This window comes from Eutrigla gurnardus (genome assembly GCF_963514095.1).
Source record: "Eutrigla gurnardus genome assembly, chromosome: 4".
NCBI classification, from domain to species: Eukaryota; Metazoa; Chordata; class Actinopteri; order Perciformes; family Triglidae; genus Eutrigla; species Eutrigla gurnardus.
Window position 1 is genome coordinate 22,529,095 of NC_139918.1, and position 21,511 is coordinate 22,550,605.

Genomic DNA, 21,511 nt, shown 5'->3' on the forward strand with positions numbered 1-21,511 from the left:
TCTTCTCACGGAGAAAGCAAACAAGTGCGTTACCCAAACATGTCAAACTATTCCATAAGGCGAAGCGCTGAAGCCCAAACTAAAAGGCAAGTTGCTTTGGACAAAAGCTTAAAATTAATCCTTAATCAGACAGGTCATGAAGAGTTCATAATCAAATAGCACAGATGGGATATTCCAGATTGCCATGGTTGAAAACACTAAAGCACAATCAGCTGATATTCAACAGGTGAGAACCTCCAACACAAAAATGATGTAAAACAGAACAGAACTGTTTTTTGTAAGCAGACTGAGAGATATGACTACCTAGAGGCCCACAGTGGATGACATTCTTAGATATAAAAAATTGGAGCATTACAAAGCGTTGGAGGGAACTGAGTAAAAGGGGAAGTGAGAGCACTCTCGCTGGTAGCGGAGCAGAGGAGGGCTGCCGCACGGAGCCGAGGTCAGAGTCAGCGGTCAGGGGTTCAGTTATCAGGCCAGCCGCTTCCTCTCCGGCCTTACTGGACGCCTGCCGCGTGACGCACTTTCCACCGAACACACAAGCACAGACCAGGGATCAGGATGTGGAAAGCTCACAGCTGCACTGACAGGCTTTACTGGTGATGGTGGACATGACAGCACGACGAGAGGTGATGCGTCCGTCATGTGGATCTGAGCTCAGTCGCCCTGTGTTTGCTCAGATCCTCAGTGTTTCCCTCCCCTAGTTACATACTGTATAGTGGTGGAAAGTTATTAAGTCGTCGTCCAATACTGGACTCAAGTACAATTTTGAGGTACTTGCACATTACTTGAGAACTTTCACTTCATACCACTTTATACTTTTCACTTCTACTTGTTAGGCAGGTGAAAACTATCCCAACAATAATGTAGTGAAGATTAACAGCTGCTTACAGGTGACTGCACCACCAACAGTAATCCATTAATAATAATATATAATATACTTGTGACATTTAGGTGATACCGCTTACTTTAATAGAAGTGAAGTACTTGCATTTGAGTATTTTTTCACTGTGGTTTTGCTATTTTATTGAGGCAAAGCACCTGAATACGTCTTCCTCTGCTGATGATTGTGAGATTTAATATAGTGATTTTATATAAAACAATGGTTTTTTTTTTACATCCAGGCCAGTTAAGTATTGATGCAAATGAGAGCGCAGGGTTACAGTTGGCCTAATGACCTCCGGAGCCAGACTCTCAGCAGAAACTGCAGCAGAGCAGGCCCAGGATTGCGATATCAATTTGACCCCCCTTCGTCCCGCATTTGCACCTGAATGGATAAAACAACGGGACGTTACCTTTTAAATCGTGTTTACATCACGAGCGGCTGGAGCGTTAAAAGGCCGTGAAAACCGTTTGAGACGAGCCTGGCGCCTGTTTGGACAAGCCTGCTGTGAGAGAACAAAAAAAACTCCTTCCATTAATGATAATGAGCCGAGAGCGAGACGCGCCAAACAGGTGGAGGCAGCCACACAGGGTCGAGTTTTTTTTATTTATAGTATATATACAGCACATTGCATTATTTATAATAAACTTTTAGAGAAAATAGTTTTAAGTTTTTTTTTTAAAGATAGTTGATTTGGGGAGTTTTTTTTTTTTTTGGTCAGAAAATAGATATATGTTGAGGCTTTTAAATTAATGCAGTCACATGGAAGATTTAACAGAAACATATTGTCGGATAGGCTGCATCCATTTCTGTGTTGCGTTTCAAGTGCTATTACATGTCCGTGCCAAGATCTACACCGCCTGCCTTTTATTACAAAAACATATCGTAGTTCTGTTTTCTATTCTTTGAACGTCTTAACCCACGACTCTGAATCTCATTATATATGTTTTTATTACTGTCCTATAATATCTCGTGTGTTGTCGTGATGATTGACTGAAGTACCGACGGTCTTTAATATGAAGTTGTCGGTGCGGCTTGGCCTCCAGCAGTTTCTGTCATTAGGCTTGTTCTTTTCAGCATATTACGTAAGTATCTATGGTTGTTGCTATATTGCTCGTGTGTTTGTAATTTGGCCTGGAACTTTGTCTTTCTTTTTTTTTTTTTTTTCCAACTCCGGCTCAGGGGGCCGGTCCGCGGAGCGTTTGCGTCAGCCTGCGGGGGGAGGTCCCGCACTTTATAGGCTCCACTGCGCTGCCTTGCCTGTCATACAGCGCACTGAGCCCCGCTGCCTGCAGGAGCCGCTTTATAAAGAGCTAAATTTACCGAACTTTACGTTGTTTCCTGAGCTCTCACAATTGGCTAGGGGCGCCCGGGCCGGAGAGTTATAAGCTTTGGAGGACCTCCTTCCACTTTTAAATCGTTCATGTCTTCGGAGCGCAGCAGCGGAGAGCGACAGTGAGGGGAAAAGGCGCACAGACTCTGGTGCGGCTGCCGCTCAACGAAACACGACTTTTGACAAGAGATAGTTATTATTATTTCACCAAAACGATGGCCTTATCCGGAGTGATGCTGCCGTCATTTTCGACATTCTCAAACCAAAGAGAAAAAACTTGGGAAAATGTAAGTATAAAACGATCTTGTGTTGTTTAAACTTCTGCGGATGTTTTTCATTTGGATTATTTGTATCGAGTCTGTTTCGATTAGAATGGTTTAATATCTCGTTGGAACTAAAATATCTCTTTTGGGAAAACAAGAAAACACAACGTATTTCCTTTTATAATGAAGAGAAAAAACTCAGTTTCAGGCTGCATTACTTGTCCAGTTAGTTGCATATCACCTGCAGTCTCACATTTTTTAATTTCCCGAAACATCATATCTAATAACATCTATGTATTCTTTCAGAGATGGAAAGGAGAGACGGACAAGCTGGTCTCCACCAGCTGTTCCATGATCGAGATGGTACACAACTTGGACAATCACAGCAAAAGGGACGACGAGGATCTGAGTAATTACTTGGATCTGGATTTTATTCTCGCCAACACGACTGGCTCCGACGGCGCAGCAGATTTTGTGGCCGACCACGGCATGTACACGTCTGGACACTCGGTGCCATCCTACCAAGCGGACGATCAGCGCTCCCCGCCGCCCCCGTACGGCGCCAGCCTCATGACGGAGCTGCTCCGCTCCGAAGGAACCAACGGCTATGGCATTACGCGCAATCCCTGCGTTCAGGGGAGATTTTACGTCAACGCGGCGGCTCATTTTCCCCGCCAGGACATCAAAGTCGAGCCCACCATGGATGGCTACGGCCCCGTTTTGGGCATGGTGCCTCAAAGCTGCAGCAAAATCAAGCAAGAGGGCAACGTGTCGTGCATGATGCCCTTCGAGCAGCCCCGGGTGGCCATCTCCCCGCGGGCAGCCAGCAACATGACCCCTCCTCTCAGCCCCAACGACCAGGGGGCGTCGGACTGCCAGGCGCAGCTGTGCCAACCCATGAACTTTTCGCAGAAGTATCACACAGGGGCGGCTTTCCCGCACCACCACCCCCAGGCTCCCCAGATGCAGATGCCCTACCACGCTCCGCACGCCGCCTTCGGCATGTACGACGAAGGGATGAGCCTGCAGCCGGGCGCGCAGAGGGTGATGCTCACGCCGCCCTCCTCTCCCCTCGACCTGCTGGAGTCCAAACCCAAGAGAGGGAGGCGCACGTGGCCGCGGAAGCGCACGGCGACGCACACCTGCAGCTACGCCGGCTGCGGAAAGACCTACACCAAGAGCTCTCACCTGAAGGCGCATCTCCGAACTCACACCGGTAAGTTTGAGTCCCGACGGTCACCGAGACCACATCCGTGCGCAATTACGCACAAACTCCCCTGCGTCACTCTTGGCACACATTAACCATCCCAAATGTCTTTTGTCCACGCAGGTGAGAAGCCGTACCACTGCAGCTGGGAAGGCTGTGGATGGAAATTCGCCCGCTCCGACGAGCTGACACGTCACTTCCGCAAACACACCGGACACAGGCCGTTCCAGTGCCACCTGTGTGAACGCGCCTTCTCCAGGTCTGACCACCTAGCACTTCACATGAAGAGACACATGTGAAGGAGCCCACATGAGGACTTGGGTTGTGTTCTTTTTTTGTTGTTGTGATTCTTCTGATGTATTTTTTTTTTAATTTAAGTTGTTGTCCACATGACCAAAGTCTTTTTTATATATAATATTGGATTGCAAAGTTTTAGTGGTATTATTTTCTAATAACGTAGCTGGTACTACTTTGGTTCAATAAAAGCTTTAGAAAAGCTTTGTTTGCTTTAGAGCAGGCAGACCAAGAAGGGGCTGGCCCTGTATATATACTACTCTTCTTTGACAGAACTGGAACGCTGTGTTTGACACAAAAGTGCCTTTCTATGACTGTGCTACTGTAAAACTCTTAGTGACAGAACGACAGGGCCAAGAAATTGTACAAGTGTTTTTTTTTTTTATCGACAGGGGTGAAATGCACATAGTTGCCTAACGTGTGCAGAGACAATGTTTTATTTAAACTGCCTCAATGTCTGAATGGCCTGAACTGCTTTATTGCTTTTTCTTTTTTTTTCTCTCTTCCTATTTGGAGTTGATGTTGTCTTCTCTTTGTGTGAAACTCCTGGATCCAGCCCCTCTGTTCACTATCAGGGCTTGACGTCCTGTGCATTATTTTTCACTTAAATTTATATAAATATGTACATGGTTTTTATACTGTCAAATGTATATTTATTGTAAATATTAAACAATGAAATTGAACCTTTTCCACTGGACAGCTCTTTACTTCTCAGGCAGTCACTGCGGATACATCTTGTTCACACATTTACCTTTAATGAGCCACATCCACTGCCTCAACAACAGGTTCCATACTGTGCTTACGACCAGTTTATGTAGGTGCAGCGGGCCTGCACACCGTCACATTGGTTGCACTACATTGGTTCTACATGTTGCCATTGTATACCCACTTTAATTTTAAAACACAGGCACTTGATTTCCACTGTGATGTTTTGCAGCTGCAAGACACAGAAGGGCAGCCGCTTGTGGGCTGAGCCTATAAATACAAACACTCCATTTCCATAATTACAGAGTGAACTAGGAGCCGTCTGGACAGAGGGGCACAGCAAACCCTCATCAGGGAGCCCTTAGACTCTCTTTTCTGATGGGTAGAAATTATAGCAGTGCATCAAAGGGCCTTAATACTACAATTACACAGAGTCTCTCTGCACTACAGTTTCAAAGTATCCGAGTCCGTGCATATCATGTCTGCGTGGTGTAAGGGGGCGTTTGCTTTCGCCGCATCAAAGGCTGCATCGATATGCATCAAAGCTTGATGTCATTTTGAAAAAAAGTAGATCAATATTAAACATTATTCCTCCAGAAATGCGGTTGGGGATTGACGCCATACTCTTCTTTGACTGTATGACCATTTTAAAGCATTAAAAATAACAGGAACCACACCCTTCATCAAAGCTGGTGTCATCCAGTCTTGTATCATCACTTCACCCAATAAAAGGCACACCGTGTGACTTAAATGTGTTGATCAACACTTAACTGGATTACATCTTTTTTTTTTTTTTGAAAAGAGGAAGTAACACAAGGTGAAAAATATCTGAAGTGGGAGATGCAAATGTATCACTCTCATTTCCCTTCCCCAATACCAACAAAAGATATCAACAATACATCTGGAATTCATGTTAGAGTAATTCTTCGCTGATTTATTTTTTTATCAAAGCACCAGATTAATGACTAAGAATAGTTGACTTCCTTCATAACACATCATGTCTGTGCAATGCTGAGCGACTGTTCCTCGAGGCCATCTACTGCTCAGAATGCAACATGTTTATCACGGAGACATTTGTTGTACACAATGTTCATGACCTACTTTGATTCATACCTGGCAAATGCCTGCAGTTGTTTAAATACCTACATAAAAAGCTGAGACTTACCTTCCGGAACGTTAAAAAAAAAAATCACTTTTATTCAATTAAAAGTCATTCCAACTTCACAGACATTTTTTTTTTAATAATGGAATACATACTGTGCAATATTACAAGTTAAAATGTTGATATGTTGATAAATAAGGCGCTATTCACTCTGTACATGTCCAGTTTTGGAATATACAGTGCATTATGTGCCGAATAAACCTGATTAGAGTACTATAATTACGCGGATGCAATATTTTAAAGCCATTTAAACGGATGTCCTCCAACTGGATCATAAGACATAAATGAAAAAAAAGTTTTTTTGTTGATTTGAGGGTTTGAGAGAAAAATCACAAAATTGGAAGCAGATGTCACTTTGCATCAGTGGTAGTGTGAAGAAGTAAAAACCTAAACGTAACGGCACCGGTAGAACCAACGTTGGGTTTACACTCGTTTCCATTTCATGGAGGCTTTTAGTTGTATGGGAGTGCAAGTTGTTTGGGCAACCAATGACAAACCATCTGCCAGGCACACACTTTTGACATCCGGTGGATTTGTTCATAAGACAGGAAGACCTCAATGATTATCGTTAGCATCATAATTATTGTGGATGCAAGATGACATAGGGCTAACTCATATTTAACCAAAGCTATGTTAGGACTTAAATGCTCGTGACAGATTCACAAACGTCTTACTTCTACTTGTAGACATGTAGAACCCAGTTGAGTGTTTGAGCATATTCAAAAAATTTAGACAATCCTTGTACTCTAAGGCCAAAAATATTCCGTATGCAGGCGTAAACGGCAATAACCACCTTACAAAAGCTTAAGCATGTCTGGGCGATGACAAAGCAGTCCAGTCCTTGACGCCAGGCTGGTTATAAAGATGTGCTGTTCCAGAGATTGTACATAAAACCATCATCCAACAATATTTACAGTAGATGAAGTGTCATTAAAAAACACAAACATTTGCAAACGGACAAACTCGTCATTAGCCACCAGAGTAGTTATGGAGCCGGTTTGACTTTCAACACAAGTTGTTTTTTTTCTGAGTGATTAAAGGTTACTAAAATCGGTTTATACAGTGCATTTTACAAATACTTCACATACCATAGATTCATTGCTTTTCAATATAAATAAAACAGTAAAATATTCTTAAAAGGTTTGTTTTTTTTCTTGTAACAGAAAGGCTTTCAGTTAAGGCATGGTGATTAGCCATAACAAGACATGGAGCTAGATGTAGGCTGTTGTGGAGTGGAGTGTCCTGCTGGTTCGGGTTGCGTTTTAAATGGCTATGCTCTTGCAGGATGAAGCTGGGTTTAAATCAAGTGGCTCCACATTGTTCTTGATTGCAGTTGCCATGTAGTTTGGGAGCAATGAACCGGAACCGGTTGCTAAACGTGGAGTCGTTTGACGCGAGTCCAGTGAAACACTGTTCTCTCAAATTGGTAAAAAAAAAAAGAAATTAAATAAAAAAGGGGGCTGCTAGTCACGGCGGGGGCCAGTGTCGGTGCTGTTGTTGTGAGCCTGTGGACGGAGGACTGCGAGGCTGGAGGGATGATGATGTGGTGGGGCGCGGCTGGTCAGGCGCTGGGCATGTCGGCCCTGCTGAGAGCGATGGCCAGCTCCAAGTCCTGCTGCTCCTGGAGCCGCAGCCTCCTCAGCCTCTCCTGCTCCGCACGCTCGCTCTCCTGCTTGACCCACTCCAGCTGCTGGCCCTCACTTCCAAACTAGAGCAGAGGAGTAACATTAGATGGTGGACAAAAATGCAGAATGTCAGCACACGGAGCAAAGTCACAGAGCGAAAGCAAGATGTGTAAAAAAAACACACAAAAAACGAACAGTGGATGCAAATTTGAAACCAAATGGTTCTAATTAAGCAGAAGGTCAAAAGGTAGGTCAAACATGGCCAAAATGATTTTGCTTTTCAGCGGTACAGGAAAAACAAAGGCAACAATACGGACATTTAGGCTTCATTTGGACGGTCAAGAAAGCAACACTAAAAGCGTACTCCACAATACACAGTGACATACTAGTGCCATCAATTACTGGTCACACAGGTCCCTTAAACATTCAGTGCTTGGATCAACTAGGGGTACATATTGAACTGTGCTAATGAATCACTCCGATTAAGCAGCGCTGACAGGTTTTTCACATGCAAAAGATTGACCACCACACCCTCGTATGGTCTTACCTTGACGCATTCAGATCCTGGCAGAAAAACAAGAATTACAATACAGAGCTGGATATAAAAAAATAAGACCCCTGAACACAAATCCCTTTCACAACTGTCATGCTGGATGGAGGGATAAAATCAATTATTGTCAAAGTCAAATGATACAAACCCGACACAAAAACCCGCCATGCATCTTTTCTCCACGCTCAGCCTTCTATACAAGGTGGCGAAGAAGCGGAAGGAGGAGGACAAAGAGGCAGATTTACTCTGTTGTGCTCTGCTTCAAGGCATATCATGCTCTGACAGCAAATAAGCCTTTAGCTTGTACTCCAAGACTTAAAAAATGTTCCTCAAGTGCTACCTGACCAGGCAAGTCCACCGACTTGCTGACTAAAACTGTATAAATCTTGACTTTGTGCCAAAGGCTGAAGACAGAGAGGACAGCGAGCATGCAAAAGCCCTTTTACCAGGCGGACGGAGGCAACTGTTGACTTGATAGACATAAGTACAAGGACTGTCCAAGTCAGTCATGCAAACATTTAATTTCCTTCCACATCAAGCCCTTAAAAACGCTCTCAGATGTTCCGACAGTTGTTCGTCAACAGCCAGTAAGCACGGAGGTCCTGCAAACGCTTGCTTACGTCAGCGTGAGGCAAAGTTAACAGAATGAGGGCCGTTGACAGAGAGCTGGAACCTTTGAGCCTCTTCAATCATGACGGGTGAGATCATGAGACCTGCTAATGTAGATAAAGATGCTTGACCAATCAGAAAACGGTACGTATGCTACGCTTACAGAGCCTGCGAAACCCAGAGGACAGTCTTTCGAGGCATTACTCAAACTTTTCTCGTAAGACAACCAATTAAGCGCCTTCACATCAGGTAACCCCCATGGGAAAATAAGATCACACATTAAAGACTAGTGCGTAATATTGTCTTGCTAAATCTTACACAGGAAGCCAAGATCTCTAAGCTCCTAATGCACAGTAGTCACCCAGTGGAGAGAGAGATTGGTTTAAAAAAAGGTGTTAACCACATTTTTGAGTACGGCTCACTGATGCATTGAAGCCTAACAAACACCGTGTCGCTTTTTTGGAACACATAATTGCAAAAGAGGGACACACCCTTGTCTACTGTAAGCTTTGAACACGCTTTGAACACGTTTCATTTAATGACAGTATTATAATGCGGCGACGATTATCCATCTCTTGAACATTGTGTACCGGTGCCACATTGGCTGCATCTGCATACTGAACACTTCTGGAAAATAAAAGCTCCACTACCTAATAACGATCAACATTAGTAAATCTAGCTTTAAATAACCAAACTACATGTGGGCTTTTCACTTCCCCATCACTGAGATCATTTCTAGTCCGATATGAGACTAGCTCGCTGGCTAACCGTGGCAGCTCATCTCTACCCTTCTGTGTGGTAAAGCGAAGGGGAACACCAACTTTCTCACGCTGTGTGGCTTCTGCTAAAAGGGATAAGTGCAAGGTCACAGCGGAAGGGCACGAGCTGGGCATGGCCATGTTGCTAGTGTGGGACTTTATGTACAAATAAAAGAAAAACAAGATAAAACATGGGGTTTAATGCATTTTAAAAAGTATTTCCCAATCACATCAAGCGATTCACAAGTTTAACTCAATACAGGATATTTCTGTTATCTGAATAACACGAACAAGAGCACATCACTCATAGTAATATCATACCTACCAACACCTTTCCTGTTTACAACTTCAAAAGAAGAAACTGCTTTCTCTGCACCCTCACAGCTCAACAGGGAAGTTGTTTTTTTTTTCTTCACATACCATCAGGGCATAAAACTGGCTTTGTAGTAAACAACATTCAATCACAATGTGCACTGCAAAAAGGTTGCTGCCTGTTCTGTGACAAATTGCAACCATTTGAAGGTGAAAAAGTACTGAAAGTACTCATTAAAATTAAACATTATTTTAATCGTCACATACATGACTGAATGAAATTTGACCTCTGCTTTTAACCCATAATAAAACTACATTGCATACTGAATACGACAAATTAAGCTGCAAACACAGTCAGGCTCAAGTAACACACAAAATCGGGGCTTACCATAGGGAGGTGCAGGCCGGTTAGGCACATTTTTCTTTGATGGGAGGACGGGATTTTCTGACTTCTGTTCACACACAAGGGAAAAGACAAAAACGAAAACCTTCAACTATGAAAATGATGACGGCAACAGAAATGTCAGCCAAAATCTAAAGCCTCTGGCCTCATGCCAACAGTAGATGTGATAAATTAGCAGAACACATGAGAAATCACTCACGATGAGAGTAAATTCACAACACCGCTTTCTACAGTGGAAAGGACTCTATGCTTTATGGTGGAACTGATTCATAACTCCAAGACGCTCCAAAGCTTACCTTTGACATCTGACTAAAGTCAGCAAATCCTCCCCCCTTGCTTCCGAAAGAGTTGCTTCCGAAGGGGTCCACTGCCCCGAACCCATCTGTGACAAGAGTGCATTGAAATGCATTTGGAACATTTGAAAGCGTTTATGGAAAGAGCCAGAAAATATAATGAAGTTCAGCCTTCAAACCACACATTCAAAAAAATCATCTCTGCATCCTGCTTATTCTGAAAAGGGGCTACATGCTATTTCCAGACAGGGGAAATGTGGCACCACCGTTTCATTTTCCGTGACATTTTAGCAAAAAAACAACAACTGGAAAACACAGGTTTGAACCTGACGTATGCATCTGATCAGCTAATTAAAGGCGTCAGTTGGCGTACTGTTAACCAGAACTGTGCACGGGTTGTTTTGAAGCTCAGTGGTATGCGGCGTAATGAAAAAAAAACAGCAAACTGCAGATGGTTACAGTGAAAAAACAAAACATCGTAATACAATATGTTTGTTGTGAGTGCGCAACCACAAGAGACCCCATTCATGTGAAGTACGCAGTGTTTTTCTTTTACGCACAGTAACTGGACTCGGGCCTACAGTCGCCCTCTGTGTCCTCCTGAAGGTGTGTAGCACGGCAGAGCATCGACCAAAGGTAGCCACTAACTTAAAACAACTTCCGCACTGAATGAGGCAAAGCGGTTCAATCGCAGCAGATATAAAGGCAGAGCAGAGGCAGTAGAGAACTGGTTAAAGGAGTGGCAGTGTGTTCTAGTAGAGCAGGACCAGCAGTCACAGAGTTTCTGTTATGTTTGGCTCCTTCAAGCCTCCTGTTTTTCCAGGGTAGGGGGGAGTATTTTTAGTTGGCCAGTAGTTAAATACGTAGGTACTTGTCTAAAAATAGCCCTAAACCACAGGAAAAATTGAAGCCACAGTGAGTAAAAATTGTTTGCCCTTGATGCCCCCAAAATAAAATCTAAATCCAACACGTCACCCAGAATGGCAAAGAATGAGCCTTTGAGACTTGTTTCACAACCTTTTTTTTGTTGTGCGTTCAGAGACAGTTAATAGAGTCACGTTCTGGGAAATCTGCAAGGAAATAGTGCTCGCCTATAGTACAGAGATGACTGCGTGACAAAAAGCTGGCGTACGGTATGGTCTACTGCAGGGCATTCACCTTCCTGTCTGAAGAAACTTTGATGAGATACATGGAAATACGTCAGTTTCAAAATGACACAAGTAAAAAGCATTGCATCGTGCTCAACCTGTTTTAATTTTAGAAAGCAAAGTTTGCACTACAATAGAGAGGTCCAGAAACGACGACATGTTTTGGCATCAACAAACACCATCTCAGTGTAATCTTTACATTTACAACTCAGAAGACCCAGATAACCCACGCTTGAGATCAGCAACATACCTGGTTTTGGGCTGTTTGATGTAAAAGGATCACCGCCGCTGAGGGCACTTGGCTGAGAAAAATAAACAAGCACAGAACATAAGTACAGTAAGCAGACATAAATGTCAGCATACAAAAGAACTATGATCAACAAACATCACTTGAGTGGTAACATATAAGGTGGTGTTCAATACCTTTGCTGGTGGTGTGGGTTTTCTGCCGAAGGGGTCCGAGGATCCAAACAGGTTTGACTTGTCTGTTTTCTTAAAGAAATCTTCAGATGAAGTGTCTTTGAATGGGTCGCTTTCCGTGAAAGGATCCCCTCCAAATGGATCTAGAAAAAGGAAAAAAACAAAAACAGTAAGAAGAGAGCAACTAGCATCCCCGGCTATGGGCTTCAATCATATTCAGCCTCAAAAGAAGAAATAATCATAGCTTTCTTTGATGCTTTCCACACCATGAATATCAAACGGACCGGAACATACATTTCCATTTAAAACAAATTGGCATCCGTAATGTGAGTACAATTCAGGTGTTAAGTTGAAATGATTATTCATAGGGACAACTTGCGGATGAAGAGCCCTAGACCTCGACAGAAATTCAGAAGAAAATACAGAAGAGATACGACAAGTATTCAGACCTTGAAAAGGGTCGGACTTGAAGGGGTCCTCTGTCTGGAAGGGGTCTGCTGGAGCCTCCTTCGTGCTGCGGTTGTTGAACATGGCTAACTTTGACTTGAAAGCATCACCCTGACAAATGAATCCAGCAAAAAAGTATAATTAATACATGCATCAATAGTCTTCACTATGCACTTGCATACTGTATAATTCACCAATAAAATATCATTGTCACTTCATTACAGCAGAACACAGTGGAGAAAGAAGAAATACAGCAACTAAAAAGTTTTGGGACTACAAAACTACAAAAATAAGCTTTGCATTCCTCCGACATGAAATAAGCACATTAGGAGTTGGTGATAAGAAAAAGTGCTCCTCGTTAGGAGGCGAATAAAGTATCTGAATACCGGGCTTGTTGTGGTGAAAAATATGACACATTCATGAGCTTCTCACCGCACTTCTGAAACCTCCGTTCTCCTTCTCAGCAAACCCTTCGCGTAAGTCTGGCAGGTTGCTGACGTTTCCTCCGTTGATGTCGCTCAAAGCGCCGTTGTACTGCTCAATGGTCTTGGTCACTTCATTTTGGCTATCCTGAATCAGCGACAGCTTACTGCGAGCCTTAAAACACACAACAGTGTTAAAACATATCTGAGTTCATACAACATAACATTTGGACTTTCTTTACTGTTTTTAGGCATCAGAGCTAGCAGAAAAATATCTGCCACTATCAAAGCAAGCCCCGTTTTCAAATTAAAAAGTATTTCCAAAGCAAAAAGTAGAATTCACACACGATATCCTGCATAGTTATTTATTTTGCAATCCAACCTGTCGTGGATTTACTGTTGCCAACAGAGAAAACAGGCTCCTCAAGAGTCAAGTCTCCAGCAGACTGTGGAATGCACCTGATTCGTAGCAAATCATGTAAGTGGTGGTTAGTGGTTAAGTTGATCAAAACAATATGCCTCAACCACTATGATACAATGGTTTCACTTCAGTGTGACTTAAATATGTGTGCCTTAGAGCAGGATAACACTTTAGCACAAAGGTCATGGAAGTAAAAGTAAAACTAATGTTTCCAAAAGGGAGATATCTGTGTTCTTAAAAAATCCCCGGCAACAGAAAACATGTTTAAATTCCAGAGATAGTACATAAATAAAGAAACCTCTCTGCCCCCACAGGGAGGCCAGCACCGTGATTGGATATCTAGACCTTAATTTGTTAATTCAACTCAAAAAACCCTAAAGTTTCACAACCAGCCTTCATGCCAGACAATACCGTGTTTACAGAGAACTTCCTTATGGAACCTGGAGTTACTCCGTCTGCACTGACCTGGTTGATCTCTTCCTGAGTGGTTTTGAGCGACTTGGTGATGCTGTCCAGCTGGACACGACCAGAGAGCAGGCTCTGCTCAAGCATGGCCTCCTCATCCTGCAGCCGGCCCAGGTCCACCTTAGTGCGACTCAGTTCGTCCTCCTGGCTCCGGACGTCGGCCTCCTGAGAGTGAATCTGGCTCTGCAGAGACGAGATCTGGACGGGGAAAGCAAGACGGCGACTTAGTAGCGTATTTTTAGCCTCATCCGTTGTCTAACAATTTAATAGCTGCACATTTAAGGTATGCATTTATATCAGAGTTAGCTTGTTTGTTTCTTAGGACAGATTTCAATATTTTTATACAATATATGCATGTCACTTTAATAAGTCAAGCCTCAAACCATCTGGGACTCTTCCTGGCACTTCTGCTTGACGTCGTTGAGCATTCCCTCCAGCTTGGAGCGCTGCTGGTCCATCTCCTCCAGGCGTTCCTGGGCATCCTGCTTCTGTGATTCCAGGTCCTGCAGGCTGCTGCTCTCCCTGTCCAATCCATTCTGCATGTCCTGGGGAGGGACACACACACACATACACAGTTCTTTGCATGATATAGTGCAGTATCATCTTCATCAGCTCTCAAACCAGCATCATATATATACATCATGGTGATTAACTTGGCCATATTTTTGAGTAGCTCACACAACAGCCAACACATGTCCATATGTATTCATAAGTTGGCCTTGTTCACAGGGTTATACACACGCACTAAGATGGACTTTTAGTCACCATTTTAGCCTTTAGATGACTTGAATTATTTTGGCTCAACCTTACCTGAACTTCGCTATTCTGTTGTCTGATCGTTTCCTCCTTTTCCCTGATCTCTTGCTCCAGAATGAATTTATCTCTGTAGGAAAACAACATGGATTAGGATCAAGTTAAGTACCAAACAGTGTTATTACTTCCCGACACAGCTTATGTTGGCAAAGCATCAAGCTTAGAAAGACAAGACTGAAAATAAGTTGAATTATTTTGAAAATAAGCTTTGTTTCTTTTTACCATTCATCACTGACATTGTTGCCAAGGTGATGAGTGGCAAAACCACGAGTAAATCACATGACAGCTATACTCCACTTAATGGTCACTTCATTTGGCACGTTATAAATTGTCCTGATGTGCTTACTGTACTTGAGCATGCATGCTTCCTAAATGGACAGATCATATCCCTAGCTGACTTGGTGTCATACTGTGATGATTAAGCTTTGAACCTGAACATTACTTCACCGCAACAGACCCTCCTTTTTCTCAGAGGAAGTGAAACAAAGCTATCGTCCTGCAACTCAGCGGCTCACCTCTGCAGCTGAGCTATTTCCTGGCTGAGGTCATCCAGCTCTTTGATGCCCGTCAGCTCGGCTGACCCCGTGGAGCTCGTGCTGTCCTGAGGAGAGGCACAGAGACGGACAAGAGGGGAGAGAGAAGGAGAGTTGGTAAAGATGGTTTGAAGTGAGGGTGACAGAAGGTGAGAAAAAAAGATGACAAGAGTGACAACGGCAGGTAGGACAAAGAAAGGGGAATGACAAGAGGGGGGATGTTCAGATTGGGAAATGGGACAAAAACGAGGGAGAAAGAGAGCCGAGGGGTCATGAATGGATCACAGGGGGGAGAGGAGCTCCCTGCCGATACGTCCAACAAAACAAAAGACACAGGAAGGAAATACAAACGCCTCACACAGCTAGGAAGGGGACAAGAGCTCCAGACAATACATGAATGAGGAGATGTGCACACAGACAAGAGAATACAAAAGGCTATGGTGGAATCTGGCTAATATATGTATTAGGGCTGTTCGATTTTGCCGAAAAATAAAATCCAGATTTTCTGCTCTCATAATCCGATTTTCGATTATTTTGTGAAATGACAAAAGGCAGAGCAATTATTTCAAATATGCTGTTTTTTATTGAACATTTTGCAAATAATTTCCCCATTGGGATTTGAGTGCAAACCTTGCTCTTATTAAACAAAAAATCCCTCAAGGGATTAATATAAAGAACAATTAATGAACTTTTGCCATCTGGCTTTGCTCCATGTTATCTACTTGTAGACCTCTTGTATACAAAAAAAAACAACCCCTTTGGGATTAAGAGGAAACCCCTCACTTTCACATGTATCTTAAGGTGTGTCCATTAAACAAAAATGAATGAATAAAGTGCAGAAGTTTAACTTCACTAAAAAAAATAGATTTTACGTTTTTCACGTTTTTAACATCGTCCTAACTACATAATCGCGATTACGATTTAAACTTGATTAATCGAACAGGCCTAATATGTATTGGTGTTCAACATCAGCCTTTTCACAAATCAGCGTCCCAAAATCCTCTCCTTTTACGAAACGCAGACATATGCTACACTTCAAGCTTTTGCCTATAACTCTTTTCCGCAGTTGCATGATCATACTCAAAAAGGGAAGTGCATACTTGTGTAATGTGTAAAACAGCTACAAGTCATACAAACAATGAGTATGGATTTGTAATTTGAAATTTCTTTGAAAGTCCTTGCCTAATCAATTCGACTCCACTTATGACATCAGTCTGTTGATAATAAACACAAAGTTTGTTTGATATGATGTGATGTTACTTAGTAGTAGTCCTTGACCCGACACACCTGAGGCAGTTCATCCAAAATGTTTGCTCATGTGTCCATTGAATATAACTATGACAAAAATATATAGAAAGTTTTACAACATTATTAAGTAACTATACTTCAGCTGGACATTAGTTGACGTGGTTGCTGTGACATGCCATTGGTGATGAAACTGCAGCTGGTGGCAGTGTTGAAATTTTGACATGATCCAAGATATGACAGATATGTTGCAAAGAGTAAACAAGGTCTAAACAACTCTGTGATCCTCTAATACTATTATGAAAATAGAAGGAACATGTTGCAGTTTGCACCTGGTGCTTCAGACTGAGACAGAGAATATGACAGAACAAAAGCGCCACCTTGTGATACAAAGTTTAACTACTCACTCTGCGCATATGAGCTACTGCCGCGAGTTCAGGTCTCACAGCTGACGTAAGCCCTGCATAGCTCTGTTAGACAAGATAGGAGAGAGCGCCAAAAAAGCAGAAGCATAAAAAACAGTTTTGTAAGTTAAGCCCGAAAATCCAGAAAGCAGAAAACCCACATTTAAAAGGAATAAAGTAGCAGCAAAGACATGAACTCTTGGAAGGACCGATGCTAGAAAAAGTGGCATTGGAAGACAATTTCAACAAATAGGGCAATTGAAAGATGAAGCAGTGCGGACTCACAGAGCCTGCTGCTGAAGCTGCAGTCCTTTCTGATGGGGGAATCATGTCTTGGGTTAGAGTGGAGGGAGGGTCTACACCTTTAGTGACCTTCTGCTGGATCAGGTACATGGCCAGAGAGAATTGCTCCCGGGTCAGTTTGCCCGTCTGTTTAGTGTCAGCGAGTCCCCTGCGGAGAGGAGGACGGACTTCACTCAAAACATAATATACTTTATATATACTGATGAAAGGACACATGTTTCTAATTGCTAATTCCCACCACCTTGGTATAACACACTTGTATCATGTTTCCCTTCTGATATTGCACCTATCTTCTGGAGAAAATGTAATGATTCGAAATATCCAGTAGGTGGAGCTATAGAGGCGAAACTGGGTGGACTAGCTAGGACATAGGTATGGATGTTAAGTGTCTTGTGAAAGTTATGAGGAAAACCCCTGCAAAAAAAATATGATGTTATCTGAGCTGTGATCTCACCATATCTGCGCCAACATAGTCTGGGAGAGGCTGGACTGCATGAAGATCTCTATGACTTCAGTTCCATTAACAAGGCCGTCATTGTCGCTGTCTGTTGTCTTGAAGAGCTCATCATATCGCTCCCTGTCGGCCACCGGTACCACCCAGTTCACTACTGGCTGGAATGAACCATAGGACAGCATTTATGTGATTTTACATGGGGAGAAAACATCTGCTAAAACCTCAGGCTTTTTTTTATTATTTAAATAACAGGTATTTATGTATTTTACTGGTTAAAAGTAAAAATGTACTGTACTGATAGTCAATGCAAGTGATACATAAGTACACAGTACAAATGTTAAGAAAATTCTAAGAAATCTGGTATGAACACAATTTTGGTTTTGTGCCTCGAGTAAGTTAAACAGAAAATAAAAATCTGAGGAAATGTTAATTCAACTGGCAAGGTGAAAAGAACCAGAATGTAAAGTGGCAAAACAGGAATGGGATCCCCGTGTCAAGTGGCATGACAGTCAGTCAGGTGATCATGGTGCAAGTGTGGACAGAGTCTCGCCTCTCTTCCCTTTCAAGGAAACCTGTTCCTCCAAAAGACACAATTGAAAAAATCCCTGCAGCCATAACAAGGTAGAGAGGAACACATTGCCCTGTGCATAATGCTCAAAACAATGTGGCAAAACAAGTCCACCCATTGGCAACAGAAAAGAATCAATAGATGGAATACTGCTTTTTAGGCTCTGCCCCTGTGAGACTTAGTTAGAGAGAAGCAAGGACACCTCAGAAAGTAACATATCATAGTACACCCGGAGATTTCCCTGGCCTGGACTACATGACTTCACAAACATGCAACTTATTCAGTGAGACTGCCGTGGGAAATTCCTACTGTAAGCACGCATAACATCCAGCAAGTCCTGTTTCATTCATGAGGGAGGAAACTTTTTTTTTTTACTAAAGGGAAGTATATTTTTGATGGAGAATGCATGGCTGGGCACTTAGTCATTAATGTTCATCAACTTTCAGTACAATTACGCATGTGGAAATATCATCCTGTCATCTTATAATTTCACAAAATGCTGCTGTATGAATGAATCTTTCAAAGTATATTGTAATCAAAGGCTTTAAAAATGTTGGTTTTGCATGAACGAAAAGTTGTTTGGTGTAATAAAGAAAAGTAAATCGTAGTTATGTTGTATATATCATTGCACAGGTTTTTTGCTTGATAATTTGATGTGTGATTTTGTATTCCTATTCATATTGTGATATCAATTTTAACCATAATACCCATCCCTTGGAAAGAGCACTTAGTCCTCCACAGACTTATCACTGCAGTGATCAGATCACTACACCCTCATCAGCACTTCAAGAGAAATGCAAGAGAGGTGACATACCGGTGAGCTGGATTTAAAGGAGTGTTTTGGAGAGAGGTTGACGGTACTGGTGCTGAAGAGAGTAGGGTTGCCCAGAGGAGGAGTGCTACGCAGGGACTCTTGGAGAGGAGCCGAACCAGCCATAAACCCGGACAGAGCAGGCAGCACAGGCACAGCACCTGGCAGCCCGCCTGCAGACTTCTTCTTTTTGGAAGGGGGGATGAGGGAAGTGGGTAAGGCAGCTGGGACAGGCTCGTTCTCCATGGCACGATACACAAGATGCATGGCCTAGAAAATAGAAAAACAGATAATTAATTAATATCAAAACATTTTGAAAAAGTACTCGCTCCCCCCTATTACTCCCTAGGGATGGTAAAACTTAGGTATCCACTCACCACACTGAATTCATCCTTGTCCAAGTGTCCATCTTTGTCCACATCACTTAGGTCCCAAATCTACAGAAGAATTATGTAAATGCAAAAATGAGCAAGCTTTAGTTGCTTTGAACTGTTAACATTGCCGTGTCAGGGAAGACTGAAATACTGTTGTGTTGTGGGATCTCACCTTTCCTAAAGCATCCAGAGGTAGTTTGGAGTTTATCAAAACTGGCCTGACTTTATCCCCAGAGAGGAGGCCATTTACTGGGCACAGACTCTCAAAAATGCCCTCAAACTTTCCTTTTTCATCAGGCTGGGAAAAAAAAAGAAAAAGAAGTTTAGATGACAAGTTTCATCCTCTCAAAAATGCACTTTTCAAGTGGTATCAACTCACCCTAACTGCCCACTGTGAGTCTGGTCCTGTCGTTGAAACACTTAATAATGGGCTATTCGTGTCTTTCTGGGGGAAATAAAACATCATTGAGGGGATAAGTGAGATTAAGATTGGAACAAGCAGAGTAGGGAAATAGTAACCTATATTAAATACAGTTAGTGATGGAATACTCCCCTTACAATATCACTTTCTGAGATATTCAATGTCCATTCATTTCTCACATGAGCAACAGAAGTAGCCTGTCTCCACCCAGTATTTTCTCCACCCATTTAATAGATAATGCATCAGTAATCATTTAATCACTTACAAATTTGGGTGGAGCTAAGTTTTGGTTGAGGTTGTTAAGACTGATGTCATTTCCACCCTGTGCTGAGGCCACAAGCCTCACAGCAATGAAGAAACCCTAGGAAAGAGGAAGAAAGCTAGTCAAATCCGGTGTTTTACGCAGAAATAATCAAATTTACAGAGAAATTCAAATGTTACCCGTTTATCCAAGTAGCCTTTTCTTTCTGAATCTGCCAAATCCCATATCTAAAAAAAAAAAAAAAACAGTTTAGAAGCTATTTATCAAATATATGAATGTGATTTTATGTGTATATGAAGGCGTTTTTGTGACCCACCTTGCCCAATGTACTGTCTGACAGCCCTGACTTCTTAAGGAACTGAGCTGCATCTCCAGCCGATATTCTGCCTGTGTTTCCTGGATCCAGCTACAAAGAACCACAAACAGAACACTAAGTGAGTGCCGCAGAAATCGATGACGGATCATATTCAGCTGAATGAAGAATAGAAACTCTGGAGTGGAAATCACACCCTGACCTTACCTGTCTGTAATAGCTCTCATAGGCTGGGTTTCCACTTGATAACTGGAGAGGCAGACAAGAGAGAAACCCAACGACGATGTAAAATGACAGTATCAGCTAGCACTCACATCAATTAACATTGTCAGAAAGCTTTAAAAATATGGCTACGTTTGCAGACTGTAGCTACATAATTCATTTTGTCCGTAAGAGGTAAAAATAGATGAACACAGCTTTGATAGCCAACGCTAGCTAACCAGATACAGGTTTGTTTTTGTTCAGCTTTAGCCACTAGTTAGCCACGCATTTATTGTCATCAGTAGTCATCATCCTCGGCACAAACGTTACTACTTTACTTGCAATAGTAACGTTACGACTTTCCTTACAATGACAACTTTAACGTTAGCTTGCCGATTTCATTCAGAAGTACAGAAACGGTGCCATCCTTACTTAACCTAGCTAACGTTAATCGTGATCACTGAAGGCTAACGTTAGTTAACATCGAAGGGTTGCTAATACGGTTTCGCTAGACAATATTCACTGCCGCTTATAAAGCCGTAACGTGGTAAGACCACAGCACAGCTGTCACTGCCACTTTACAATGACCAACATTGGAAATTGACAGTTTTATTAAGCTATTGAGAGTTGTTACCTGACTTAAAGTCATGAGCGCCGCCATATTTCCTGGTGCCTCGGGAGTGCGCAAACGCCCCTTAACTGGGCGTGCACGAGCGGCGACAGCTCGGATGGGGCCTGGTTCCGGTGGGTGGACCGTCTCGGTCACTGCACCAGCGCTACTGGCCTGGTGTCACCCCCATCCCACAATGCCCTGCCTCCAAAGTCATATTTTTTATGTTTGTTGGTTTATTTTTATTGAAAAAACATTAAAGAACACACGATACCTCGCTGAGGATACATATTCATATACACGTTATATTATTTATCAAATCATCTAGAAATGTATAAATATAAGATCAGTTCTTGATCAGTAGACATACATGAGAGCAAAAAATAACATGCGATGAGAAAAATAATCATAAATTCAAACAAAGGAGTTCTTACTATTTTTCAATTTGCTACAATTAATATATTTACCCATAATAATCA

At 42.5% G+C, this 21,511-nt stretch overlaps 2 protein-coding genes across 4 annotated transcripts; one reads left to right on the plus strand and one right to left on the minus strand.

The window, feature by feature from the left end:
* Positions 1 to 2,133: 2,133 nt before the first annotated feature.
* klf2b (Kruppel like factor 2b) lies at positions 2,134 to 4,668 on the plus strand. The gene is made up of 3 exons (XM_084007191.1): positions 2,134 to 2,503; positions 2,786 to 3,695; positions 3,810 to 4,668. The coding sequence occupies exons 1-3, from the start codon at positions 2,432 to 2,434 to the stop codon at positions 3,983 to 3,985; spliced, it is 1,158 nt and encodes a 385-aa protein (XP_083863317.1). The 5' UTR covers positions 2,134 to 2,431; the 3' UTR covers positions 3,986 to 4,668.
* Positions 4,034 to 21,149, minus strand: LOC311011953 (epidermal growth factor receptor substrate 15-like 1). Of its 3 annotated transcripts, XM_084007188.1 has the most exons (24): positions 21,057 to 21,149; positions 20,429 to 20,470; positions 20,225 to 20,314; positions 20,088 to 20,135; positions 19,912 to 20,007; positions 19,605 to 19,670; positions 19,398 to 19,523; positions 19,229 to 19,288; positions 18,855 to 19,121; positions 17,473 to 17,630; positions 17,001 to 17,166; positions 16,719 to 16,781; positions 15,049 to 15,134; positions 14,531 to 14,603; positions 14,104 to 14,265; positions 13,721 to 13,918; positions 12,845 to 13,009; positions 12,415 to 12,523; positions 11,969 to 12,108; positions 11,796 to 11,847; positions 10,401 to 10,486; positions 10,090 to 10,153; positions 8,020 to 8,036; positions 4,034 to 7,555 (listed from the first exon to the last, which is right to left on the minus strand). In XM_084007188.1, exons 1-24 carry the CDS (start codon positions 21,081 to 21,083, stop codon positions 7,409 to 7,411), a joined length of 2,508 nt encoding a protein of 835 aa, XP_083863314.1. In that variant the 5' UTR covers positions 21,084 to 21,149; the 3' UTR covers positions 4,034 to 7,408. The 3 variants fall into 3 exon arrangements, with proteins under 3 accessions (XP_083863314.1, XP_083863315.1, XP_083863316.1); XM_084007189.1 differs by lacking the exon at positions 16,719 to 16,781; XM_084007190.1 differs by lacking the exon at positions 8,020 to 8,036.
* Positions 21,150 to 21,511: the final 362 nt, after the last annotated feature.

Bases quoted from the DNA above. Each gene is read 5' to 3' on its own strand.
- klf2b (XM_084007191.1), top strand. From the start codon at position 2,432: ATGGCCTTATCCGGAGTGATGCTGCCGTCATTTTCGACATTCTCAAAC. The intron at 2,504-2,785 runs GTAAGTATAAAA...GTATTCTTTCAG, and splicing joins GAGAAAAAACTTGGGAAAAT to AGATGGAAAGGAGAGACGGA. The intron at 3,696-3,809 runs GTAAGTTTGAGT...TTGTCCACGCAG, and splicing joins GCATCTCCGAACTCACACCG to GTGAGAAGCCGTACCACTGC.
- LOC311011953 (XM_084007188.1), bottom strand. From the start codon at position 21,083: ATGGCGGCGCTCATGACTTTAAGTCAG. The intron at 19,671-19,911 runs GTAAGTGATTAA...TATTTCCCCCAG, and splicing joins ACTTAGCTCCACCCAAATTT to AAAGACACGAATAGCCCATT. The intron at 12,524-12,844 runs GTGAGAAGCTCA...TTCATTTGTCAG, and splicing joins ACGGAGGTTTCAGAAGTGCG to GGTGATGCTTTCAAGTCAAA.